Genomic DNA, 13,312 nt, shown 5'->3' with positions numbered 1-13,312 from the left:
ATCTAGGTATTCAAATCCCACGGAACCCATCCACTTTATATGCCATAAACATAACTAAAGCCATCACTACCCTTTCAAATGATATAACCAAATGGGAACGCCTCTCACTATCCTACTTAGGTCGGGCTAACCTACTAAAAATGGTTGCAATCCCAAAACTACTTTACCCCTTACAAATGCTCCCAATTCTATTAACCCAGAAAGATACCCAACAGATTACTCATATCACCCGCAAATTCATATGGGCGGGAGGCCGTCCACGCATCGCCATGAAAAAACTAACACAACCAGTCTTCAATGGAGGCATCAACTTTCCGGACATATTAACATACAATCACGCAGCCATATTTAGACACCTAAGAGACTGGCTCCACTCAAGTACAGTATACACAAACACACCCTTAGAACAGGGCTTCTTAAACAACATAAACCTTACCAGTTTCCTACACCTTCACAATCAGGAGGTACCTGAACAAATCAAAAACAATCCTCTGCTATGGTCAACCAAAAGGATCTGGCATATATTAAGACATAAGGCAGGACTAAACCAATACCACTCCCTGTTCCTACCCCTTCTTAAGAACCCAGCGTTCCTGGACGGCATGGCTGCTCACCCATACACCGCATGGGCGGCAACGGGGATAAAAACAATTGACTCCCTAGTGGTGAAGGAAGAGAAGCGAGCTATGCGTTTCTCGGAATTATCCGAAAAATTTCCTATGATCAGTCCATATCCACTGGCTTTTCTGCAGACCAATTTCTATGTACTACATGTGATAAGGCATTTCTCCAATAAGGACTGGAATAACACCCTAGATACAATGCTCACCTATGCGGTTCCGACTTCAAGAGCCATATCCATCCATTACACATTTCTAAGACAAATCCTGGACTATACCAAGATTAAAGGGGGTATGGCTACTTGGTTGGATCACTTCCCCACACTTTCAATTCCACAATTACAAAAGGGCCTCTCATATTCCAGGCAAACACTCAAGGCCAGTATGTACACCGAACTATTTCTAAATACCTATCACAACTCATACCTATCCCCTGTCCGACGTTTCCATATGGGAACCTCAGATACCCATACCTGCCCTAAATGTCATACAGACAACGCAGACACTTACCATTGTCTGTGGGCATGTCCCATTACCCGCTACTTCTGGCTATTGGTAAAACAATACGCAGAGGCAAACCTAGTCAACTTCGTTCCCTTTACCCCAGAATGGGCAATTCTGGGAATATTTGACCCAAACACTCGTATGACCAAAGAATGCAAAAAAATACTACTGGCCTTGAGTGCAGCTGGCAGGAAAACCATTCTCCAAGGCTGGATTGACCCCAACCCCCCACAATTTACTCTATTTCGATCTAAACTACACTTTATATTCAGAATGGACTGGGTAGAGGCCATAATAGATAGAGGCAAAAAAGTGGAGAAGTTTTTTATGCTCTGGGATTCATATATACCGACACTCCCATTAAATACCAGGAAGATGATACATGACAGCTTACAGTCGACTACATGGTTCCTAGGCCGAGTAGCCGCACAAGATCCCCCGGTTCCACTGAATGACCATTGATAACTAAATATAATAACATGTCAGAATATGGAAATAACAACAAAAGGAAATAGAAACCACACGAATGCTTATTATTGCAAATGAAAAATGTTTATTAATATATGTGAACACTGAGAACATGTAATTGATTGTAAAAAACAGAAGCACTTTGTAAAATGCACAGAATGTCCTAATAAAAAAGTTTTGAGAAAAAAAAAAAATAACATCGGCTGCCATCGCGTAACATCGCATCGCATACCATTGTATGCCTTATGGTACGCGATGCGATGCGATGGGCGCCGTGCTAGGAAACAAGTACCGAATCAACTAACCAGCTCTAAATGTCATTTTTCAAGCATAACCTGTAACATGGCAGTTAGGAACTGATTAGTTGATACTTTATCTCTATCCACTTTGTCTCTCCAAGGCTTAGTACATAGGAAACTTTGCTTGTTACAACTTAATCTGGTGAATGAGAAGTGAGAGCTTCGTGCAATACTGTACATCACAGAAGAATTAGGAAAGGGACTTTGGGCCAAATGTAATAGGGTGTCAGAATCCGAAAGTGAGAGATTTTGGGAAAGTTTTGGGTCATTTTTTTTTAAAGAGACAATCATGTACACTTAAAAACCAGATTGATTTTGCCATGTAATTGGTTGCCGCTTTAAAAAAAATGCGAAAACTCACCCAAATCTCTCACTTTCTGATTCTCACACCCTATTACATTTGGCCCTGTATCTTGGCAAATTTTTCTATGAATCCCTTATATTCAAAGTTCGTATAGAATATATATAATAAAATCTAAAAGTACAAAGAAGTACAATAAAAAAAACGGAAGGAAACTAGCAGAGAAACAATAACTATAATTGCTGGCTTTCCTTTCAATCAATTACCTGGGGTGTATTTGCTAAGTGGACACCATTCTATCTGCAAGATCTAATATTAAATGTAAGGAGTGGATTGCATTTAATATTACGTCCTCTTAAATCCTCTTTCCAGAAGCACCAACCATTAGTGGCCAGGTTGACATTCATAATGCCTACACAAATGACATACCCTATCCCCACAGCCTAACCATCCCTGTGAAACCTAAACTTAATTGTCAGCATTCTGCACACTTTTCTGCATTGTAACTGGTATATGGGGTCGGCCCTAGGGCTATCTTAACTTTATTGTAGGCCTTGTGCAAAGCAATGCACTGGGACCTCTACCCACCCATTAAAGGGAATAAATATATTTTAAAAGAAATAACACCCATCAAGAGGTACAGTGCCACCTCTCTACAAGCTTCCATACACTGAATGACAACCATTGAAGTACAGGTTCTCCCCATCAGTCGCAGACCAATAATAATGAATCTTCAATGGGGCATTCCCCCACCTTCACTCTCGCAGTAGGAGGACTGGATTAGTGCAGCCGCAGCAGCCTCCCCAGATACTTGTAGCCCAGCTGGCTGCAAGCTGACAAGCAAAGAGTCGGCATGGACCCATGTTGGTATGCCTAACGCCATGTGGGAGTGTACACTCCTAGACTATCATCCATAATGCCTCCCTAAATATATAAAAGTATAACATTTGCATCAGCTTGTGACTAAAATAGAAGTACTGTACCATTTGAATATTTATTTTCTAATTTATGGCCAGGGCCGGCGCTACCCACTCAGCAGCTCCTGCAAAGCAGGGAGGCGCCATGCTGAAAAGGCGCTGTCTCCCTCCCTGCTCTGCTAAAGCTGCCTCAGCCCTCACTGTCAGTATGGAGAGGCTGAGCAGCTCCCTGCACCGCACACACACTGTCCTCCTCCTGCGACCTGCCCCATCTTCCTCACGGACACTTGCACTGAGGCATGTAGCGCTGTCTGTGAATGCCTGGATGACATGTCATGTCCGGATCTGCCCCCTACACATTGCTCCCTGCACTTGTCAGCTGTCAATCAAATGATGAACAGGCAGCAGCGCCGCCTCCCCTTCCTTCCCTCTTCTCAGTGTGCTATGCCAGTGCCTCTGCCAGTCCTCAACACTCCGCCCCCTCTATCTCCTCCCCTCTTCTTCCATCTCCTCCTTCTCTCCTCTCCTTTCCCTCCTCAGTCACGAGTGCTGCACATACTGCTTTCGGATCACATCGCACACACATTGCATGCATGCCGTGTGATGCGATCTAGCCCAGATTCTAACAGCGTGTATGGGCACCTTTAGTGCCTGCAACATTTTGCGGACACAGCACTGAGATGGTGTATGCATACATGTACATGCACCCGAGATCCTCCATAGGATCGCATGTTGCATACACTCCCACAATCGGGCTGCAGCTTGTTGCAATGGCAATGTGAAAGAGTGCAAAATGTATGGTTTGCAGGAGGGCGCCAGACACCCTAGCACCGGCCCTATTTATGGCAGACCACGAGGGCAACATGCTGTCATGATGGTGGCCTTATGTTTATGTGAAGGCCTGGGGCTGGAGCTCCATCTGCCCCATTCTTAACCTGACCCTGCATATATGATTGCTCACCTCCATTCCTAATTTCCAAATGCTGGCAAATGTAAAACCTCAAAGTCCTGCATAGTATTCTTTTTTCTTGTACTGTTTGTTGCGCATCATTTATGTCAATCATTTGGAAAGTGGGACTATTGTTTAGATGAGGGGACAAGGGAGGAGGGAAAGGCAATTTTCGCAAACCCCTGTGCAGCATCCGGGATCATTGTGGCATCTGTTGTCCATAGTTCTTTTCTAGCCAGCATTTGAGTTTGGTGGATTAGTGTCAATTACAGAGAAGCAAGAAATGCTCTTGCTCACATACTGTGATAGACAACCTAATTTGGGTCAGTGACTCTAGCACAAAGTACACATGGACACATATATTACAGGAAAACAGAATAATAGCTAAGAAATTACAGACAGCTGAGCCTGTCCTCAGTCATGAGTGAAATATCTGAATAGATAATAAGATGTGATCTAGAACTCTATTATAATAAATGAGCAGATAATAGAATCAGCATGGCTTTATGAAAGACTGGCCCTGCCACACTAATCAAATGAAATTGTATGTACTGTAGTGTAGGAAGGAGACTGGAAATGCAATTTATGTGACATATCTCTCTCTCTCTCTCTCTCTCTCTCTCTCTCTCTCTCTCTCTCTCTCTCTCTCTTTCTCTCTCTCATAGACATGAAGACAAAGCTGTCAAAATGTTTGTAAATAAAATATAGTAGCAGTAATTCGCGTCCCCTCGTGTCCGCTCGCCCCGCTTCGGGCTCTGTGGCTCGCTATGCTCGCCACACTATATAAAATCAACTTCATGCGTAGTGGATAGTGGGGTTATGAACAGGTCAAAAATAACATCGATATATCGGCCGATATCACATCCGATATATCGGCCGATATCGCGTCCGATATATCGGGCGCCGTGAAACTACACAAGTACCAGTTTCTCTAGAGATTCTTACATGGAGAGCAATATGAACCATGTATGGGAAGAGAAAAATAATATATGGTTTAATATGTTTTAATACAAGGATAAAACAATAGATGCAAGTGGGATCCACATCCACATGAGACACATCTTGCCTTGAGAAACCCAGGAAGTGTCGAAACGCGTTGTCTCAGGTGGACTCTATAGAGCTTGTGGTGAAAACGTGAACAGATAAATGATTTATTTTTGTATTATACATGATTGTATTCTTATGCTTTGTATTGTGGATGTGGATCCCACTTTTATAATGTATATTGGAGAAAAACAGTGTTAAAGAATGGGGAGCCACAACCGTAGGCTGCACACTGGCCCTCCCTTCCCTGGATCTTCTCAAGAACAATAACACTTAAAAACAAGGACAACAAATCAAACAAACATAAACCAGTAAAAATAACTTTTGAATCTAATGAGACCAGAACAGACATGAGACAGACATTAGAGAGGGCTTTTATTTTGCAATCTTGCAGTTTTGAGGTCATATGAGTGTTGACTCATAAGGAAGTATTAGTACAGGGAGTGAAACTTATGAATCAGATTTGGTAATGACAATATCAGTATTGTAAAGCTGGCCATAGACTGCACAGTAGTGCAGACAACCAGACAACACAAAGTAGGGAAAAAGCAATAGAACAATGAGAGCACCTCCACACACTACATGTCCATTCACAGCGGTTGGATCAGACGGGTTGGATAACGAGCCCAAATGACCTGACCATATTTTCATGCATTTTGAGCTAGTGAACAATTACAGTTTAAGTCCATTCTCTGAACAAATAATCATTGAAACCAGTTGTTTTGTTGTGTGGTTTACATGATTGTCTTGTAACATATGGCCAGCTTAAGGATAGACAAAGACCAAGGCAAAACATATTCATAAGGTTATTGACACAGATAACAGTTATTCACTAAAATATGTGGATGATATGACAAATAAGTTTTAACAAATAAATATAAAGTAATGCATCTAAGTTGTAGTATCATTGCAACTGGAGAAATCAGAGATGGAAAGGGATTTATAGGAATGCAAATATACCGAGCCTGAAATATGAGTAACAGCACTGCTCTAAGAGTTTCAGACAGCTGCTTTAAGAGCTAACACATTTATGGGATGCATTAAAATAGATAGAGACTGCGGGCGAAATTTAATAAGATGAGAGATTTAGAAAGTGAGAGATTTGGTAAGAAATCTCCAGTTTTTTTAAAGCGGCAATCATTTACACTGTATTTGCAGTGTAAATGATTGCCGCTTTAAAAAACCTGGAGATTTCATACCAAATCTCTCACTTTCTGAATCTCTCATCCTATTAAATTTCCCCCATTGTATCTAATTATATAAATCATTGGTTAGATAATACTTAGGGCCTTATTTTTGTTCATTCTTTCTGACAAAATCCTTCTTAGATGGACAAAACCATGTGCACTGCAGGGGGGGCAGATGTAACATGTGCAGAAAGAATTAGATTTGGGTGAGTAATTTTGTTTCTGTGCAGGGAAAATACTGACTGCTTTATTTTTACACTGCAATATAGATCTCACTTTGAAGTAAAACCCCACCCAAATCTAATTCTCTCTGCACATGTTACATCTGCCCCCCCTGCAGTGCACATGGTTTTGTCCATCTAAGAAGGATTTTGTCAGAAAGAATGAACCAAAATAAGGCCCTTAAGTACAAGTAAACAGTTTTGGGAAATGGTATGCAAGGAAAGCATAAAAAATGCTAATAATGATAAAGTTGGATTGTGGTCAGAATCCCAAATGATTCAGACAGTAAGAAGGGGGTTAAGAGTTAGGCACTAGAGGAAGGGTTAGGCTATGGGGTTGGAGATGATTAGTAATTGGCTACAGGAGTGGATGGTTAGGGTTAGGCTGTGGGAGGAAGAGGCAAGAGGGAGGTTTTAAATACCTATTTAAGATTGTCAGGAGCTTGACTGTCAGATTCCAATTCCGATCTTGTACCCAACCCTTAAAGGGAAAGTCTATTTTGGACAACATCCTCCTTCCCTACCAGCGTGAGAAACAGATGTGTGGATATGGCTTACAAAACACGTAATAGACATTTTTGTAAACCATATCCACTTAAAGCAGCAACGTTTCACAAAATAATCATTTCTGAAATGAGTAGTAGATATGCATAAATATTATTATATTTGATCATATCTGCAATATATGGAACTGAATGGAGAACATGCTTACCAGCATTGGCTAGGTGTAGCATACCAAGTCTTATTTTCTTTCCATAGGTTGACTCAAGTAGGGTTCCTGTCTTCTGACATAGGTCTGCCCTTGTATGTCCATCTATTAGACAGGTCACAGCAGAGCACCCGCTCCATCTCGACTTTGAGTTCTCCCTCCTTCCTAGTTTCAACATTCTATCCATGCGCCAGAAGGCTTTAGCATATGCTATATGTACTCCTTCAACATCAACCCCTCTAGCTGTCTTCCTATTCTCAATAGAGAAAGTATTCTCTGCTTCCTCGTAATGTTCTTGGAAAACTGTATGTAAGGAATTAATAAAGAGCCTTTCCTCCTCAGTCAACCGATACGATGGATCCACATGTGAAATTTGGTCTAGAAATAAAATCGGAAGCTCCAGTGTGGTGGTACATGCTGCTGCTTTGCCATGGTATCCATCAAAAATACCAGCAAAACATGTGTTTTCCCGTTGCCCATAGTTATTAAGGACTGTAAAACCATCTTCCATGTCACTTTTCCAGGTGGGATTTCTGTTAGAAGCGATGACTATAGCTTTCACCAGATTATTGTTTATATCCATGTTATAAACGTTGCAGCTATCATTATGGGGTGTGTTCATTCTGCTAGCGTATGGTGACAAAGAAAGCAACCTGCCCTTTAGTGTTTCATAAGAATAATCAATTTTCTGGCGTTGTCTTTCTTTATAATCAGAAACGCTCTCAGCCTGAGATATCATTTTCTGTCTTTGAACCGTAAGGCCATGAAGATTTGGTGGATTGTCCCCTGTCTTGTAGCCCATTAAAGCATTTGCATTGTGGTGATGTTTGTGGTTAAAAAGTGAACACGGATCAATGCCTTGATGACATGTAGAACAAATAAGCCATCCATCATTAATTTGAGTTATTTGGTCATTTTTATCATCGTCATTCTGTAGATCCACATTTGGTGTTTCGGCTATGGTTGGGAGCAATGACTTCTTCATTCTAAAACAAAATAAAAATATAGTTCCTGTGAGGAATTTCAATTGGTGCAAATAATTTGAATTACTAGTTTACGTACATGACCACTCACAAATCAAGTACTCTTAGAAAACTAGCGCACCTGATAACATTTCTGAGCATTTGCACTAATGGTGATAAATGTACACATCAGCAGGAAATTTTTAAAACTTTTTTTTTTTTATAAAAAAAAAGGCTGATGCAGTGTTGCATGTAAGACCATTTTGCAGACAGCCCTTGCAATGTTCCTGACTGTGCATGCTCTGTAGTCGAACACATTCATTCAGAGATGTTCAAGTCTTAGTTGCAAACGTGAGTCTAAGGGGGTGATTCAGGTTCACTCACAAAGCGCATTTGGTTTGGTAATGGACAAAATCACTGCACTGCAGGTGGGGCTGATGTAATATGTGCAGAGAGAGATAGATTTGGGTGAGTTATTTTGTTTCTGTGCAGGGTAAATAGATCTCAGTTTGAAGTACAAACCCCACCCAAATCTAACTCTCTCTGCACATGTTACATCTGCCCCACATGGATTTGTCCGTTAGCAAACCAAATGTGCTTTGCGAGTGAACCTGAGTCAACAGGGCTGCTGAGAGAGAGGGGAAGCAGGTACTAATTACCAGGGCCCAGGCTTGCTGGAGGGGCCCGGCGGCGGCCCTTGTCCGAACACTCCCTGCCCCCTCCATCTCTCCCAGGCAGCAGCAGCAGCACACATGTACAGCATGTGCTGTGCTGACAGCAGGCTCAGCATGAGCATCTCACTGACAGTGTGAGACTTCATGCTGAGCCTGCTGTCAGCACAGCACATGCTGTAGGTATGTGCTGCTGCTTAGAGGGGGGCGACAATAGCACTCCCCCTTGACTTTAAAGTGTGTTTTACCCCCTAAACATTTTGGGGCGTGGCCTAATCATGGAGGTGGCCGTCCCTCCCGCAATTAGGCCATGCCCCCAATTCTTTTTACCGGGGCCCGTCATACCTCTCGGCTACCCTGTGAGTCAAGCCCTAAGTTTAGTGAGGACTGGGGGCTGTGCTGCGCTCTATGCAAGTAGAGATCCACTGGACTTCAAATGAAGCAACTGCACAGGTGTAAAGCTGGTATAAGAGCGTGTTGATGACTTGCATGCAACTCTGAATAAGCCCCAATGTATAATAAAAATTGCAGATAAAAAAACATGATAGTACTGTGAGAGGAAAAATAACTTCAATCAACTGCAAAAGAGGAGCAGAATGGTGCCATATGTAATATTCAGGTATTTTGCAGAATATGATGGAGCAGAGGTGAAAGATTACATAGATATGGGTAAGTGGGGAGTGGAAAAACATTAATAAACATGTGGACCCATGCTGCTCCATGAAACGCTCCTAGGACCATAGGGTTGGCATCAAGGCCGGTTACAATAGGGGTAGTGCGTGTTAGGCTGCAGAGGGGGCAGTTTATGGTTAGGCTGCATATAAGGAGGGTTAGGGGGGTAGCAGAAAAGGGTTAGCCTACTTACATCAGATTTGTCGCCGCTGTTGGTCTTACAACTGCTGGCAGCCCAATCACCACCGTCCTGTACAGACACAACCCATTTGTGCATGCTATAAGCGTTCAGTGTTCATGACCCATTCCAGCAGGGACACAATGCTCTGTTCCTGGACGTCTTTCTTAATGTATGATTACCATCACCTGTGTTGAACAATCATATTCTAGTTAATTCGTACGGGGAGCGATGTTTGCCATCTGCACATGTGCAGACGCTTGGTGCGAGCGGGTGCGGTGAACTGCTAGTTTACCGCCCCGTTCGCACCTATCTGTGCGTGGGGCGGTGGTGACGGGCTGCACCCATGGGAACGCCCAGCATTTCATGGACATTCCCTTGAAAATGCTGGGTGTTCATATGTTAATGCGCCTTTGATGGGCACAGGGTGCCCGCAGATCTAAGACACCACAGAGGTGTTTTATACCACTTTCACACTGCCTAAACGTTTTAAAAAACGGTATTTTAAAACGGTATTTAAAACGGGTCTTAGCTTTGACATTGCAGTAGATTACCGTTTTAAATACCATTTAAATACCATTCACATCAGTCAACCCGTTTTAATCCCCTCAACACGTTTCAAGGCAGAATGCAGGGGACAGCGTATCACAGGTCTGTAATCTGTTGTTTTTTGCTAAATACCGTTTCAGAGCCATTCTCACTGCATAAAAAACGGCTCTGAAACGTGTAGGACTCTGCTTTTTAAACGTGTTGAAATACCGGTTATCTTTAACCGGTAAATCAACTCTGGCGCTTTCCCACTGCAGCCTTAAACGTGTTGAAATGTGAAAAAAACGTCAATATACCATTTTACAAGTGCAGTGTGAAAGGGGTATTAGATTTGCAAGTGCTCGCAAAATCATTCAATGGTTGGCGACCATTGAATTATTTTGTAAAACATCCATTCACATTCCTGCGGGAGATCGCGGCGTGCAAGGGGGGGCGGGTGGCGTTTGGTGGACTTGCAAAGCTTTGCAGGTTAACAAGAATAAGGTCCTAAGATAAAAGTCCAGGACCAGAGCATTGTGTCCCTCCTGGAAAAGGTCTTGTTGGGAGGCATGTATTGCATTTTACATTGCCTGCAGTGTTTTTGCTCTGAAAGGGCATGTGCTTAACCCTAGCCCACATCCAGTTCAATGAGTCATCAAGCCCCAAATATGCATCAGTCAGCCGGTGTAAACCACGACGAGATCAGAAAGAGATCCATCAGATGCCTCTCAGGGGAACTCTGGGTAAGAAGCCCATAGGTAATGCCTTCCATAGATTATCACATATTTCCCTTTTCATCTTTATGTAACATTTTTTGGTGCTGTGTTGGACAGGTGTTTGATGCTCCCGTCCTATGTGCACGGAACAAAAATGTCTATGTAAAGTTATACACATCCTGTGGTGCACCCGATCCCTATGTGTACTCTTGGTTTGTAACAATATCATCAGGGTGCACTTGGACCTGCCCTTTACTGGATGTATCCGGCAGTATTTACGCTTGCATAAATCTTAGCATCTCTTACTGAACTCCTCATAACAACCCATTCATAATAACTCTTTAGTTGTAAGTGTATATAAATTGTGAGCAGGTTTTACTGAATAGACAGTTGATTCATAGTATTCTGCAATCATGTTCTGATCTACATATTTACTGAACCAAACAGTATTACACCAAAGGAACTTACTGTACTTGAAACGGTCCTTTTCACAATACAGCATATCCATTCACCATCATCTACCACTGTTTGGTAGAGAGGTTCTCTAACATATTAGATTCTGAACATTGTAGCATCTCCTTATATACATATTTTCTCCTTCGCTAAATTACATTAAATCACTAATGTCCTCACTATAATTCATACCCATTCCTACCTATGACAGCTAACTGGAGATAACAAATTAATAAAACATAAAACATTGTTTTAGATAATGTAAAACTATCAGCAAAGCAAACTCACCTGGTATTAGACCAGCTTCCTCAATGAATGTGTATATAATGTAGATGATGTCCCTGTCCTGATGCATGCATCTCTGGTGTTTACAGGATACTATGGTTACTGTAACCTTAGATACAGTATTTAAACAGCAGTGTGTGCAACCTAGTAATTAAGCCATATATCCAACTAATGTGATGTCACTTTTGTGAGCTAGATCAATTGGATGCACCTGATAAAACAGAAATATACAGTATAAGCAGTGCTGAGAATGATACTTCTTTACCCCAGTGTATACTTCTATAGTAATTATACTTCTGCATACCCTTGTTGTCATTTGTGGGATATGAATTGTAAACAGACTCTATGAGGGAAATTTAATAGGATGAGAGATTCAGAAAGTGAGAGATTTGGTAAGAAATCTCCAGGGGCGAAATGTAATAGGGTGCGTTTTTTTAGACTAAAAAAAAATCGCACCAAATCGCACCTTTAAAAATCGCGTTTTTTGCCGCGAATTCGCATATGTAATGAGATGCGAATTAGCGGCAAAAAATGCGATTTGCCGCGTTTTGCCGCGATTTTTAGTCATGAAAATGTGCGCATTTTCAGTCATGAAAATGTGCGCATTTTCATAAATGCGATTTTGTGCTAAAAAAAAAAAGTAAAAAAAAAAATGGCGTGGGGTCCCCCCTCCTAAGCATAACCAGCCCCGGGCTCATTGAGCCGGACCTGGTTCCAAAAATACGGGGGGACAAAAAGCATAGGGGTCCCCCGTATTTCTGAAACCAGCCCCGGACTCTTGGACCGGTCCTGGTTCCAAAAATACGGGGGACAAAAAATCTGGGGGTCCCCCGTATTTTGAAACCAGCACCGGGCTCCAACAGCCCGCGGTGTCATGCCACAGCCGGGGGACACTTTTTATACAAGGTCCCCCGGCCAAAACATGAGCACCGTGGCTGGTCAGCCTTGGACGGGGTACCTGGAGGAGTGGGGACCCCCCCAATAAAGGGGTCCCCCCCCCCCAGGCTTCACCCGTCCAGGGCTGAAGCCCGGGGCTGTCACCGGCGTCCGTGGCCAGTGGACGCCGGCCTGATAGGGTTAAATCCATCATACATATCATTACATTGCTTTTTACCGGCGAACTACAAGTGCCAGCAGACCTCCCCCGCATGCTGGGACTTGGAGAACCACAAGTCCCAGCATGCAGGGCATTAATGGGCCCGCTGGGACTTGTAGTCCACCTGTAAAAAGAATGTTTATAAAAAACACACACACAGAGAAGTACAAGTTTATTACACACACACACCTCACTTTTACACCAGCGTTACTTACCATTCCTGGATCCAGCGCTGGTCTGGCTGCTTTACAGCCGGCTCCCCCCGCACTGACAGGCAGCGGGGAGAACCGCTTTCTCCGTTGCCTGTCACCGGCTTTCTCCGTAGCTTCTGTAGCTCTGTCCCAGTGCTACAGAGGCTGAGAGCGTGATTGGCTGAGCTACAGTATGCGTCTCCATGGAGACGCATAGCTCAGTCCTGATTGGCTGAGCTATGCGTCTCCATGGAGACGCATACTGTAGCTCAGCCAATCACGCTCTCAGCCTCTGTAGCACTGGGACAGAGCTACAGAAGCTACGGAGAAAGCCGGTGACA

At 42.9% G+C, this 13,312-nt stretch overlaps 1 protein-coding gene across 1 annotated transcript in view; it reads right to left on the bottom strand.

Annotated features, from left to right (window-relative positions):
* The window catches only part of PP2D1 (protein phosphatase 2C like domain containing 1), a 28,021-nt gene extending 16,132 nt beyond the window's left edge, over positions 1 to 11,889 (bottom strand). Inside the window, exons 1-2 of the mRNA XM_083186347.1 lie at positions 11,688 to 11,889; positions 7,223 to 8,205 (exon numbers count right to left, since the gene is read on the bottom strand). Coding sequence (XP_083042473.1) covers positions 7,223 to 8,204 — 982 coding nt within the window. The 5' untranslated portion in view covers position 8,205; positions 11,688 to 11,889. The remainder of the gene's footprint in view (positions 1 to 7,222; positions 8,206 to 11,687) is intronic.
* Positions 11,890 to 13,312: the final 1,423 nt, after the last annotated feature.

The sequence above is a fragment of the Crinia signifera genome, chromosome 5 (genome assembly GCF_055691185.1).
Source record: "Crinia signifera chromosome 5, ASM5569118v1, whole genome shotgun sequence".
Classification (NCBI taxonomy): domain Eukaryota; kingdom Metazoa; phylum Chordata; class Amphibia; order Anura; family Myobatrachidae; genus Crinia; species Crinia signifera.
This window is presented reverse-complemented; position numbering and strand designations above follow the sequence as displayed.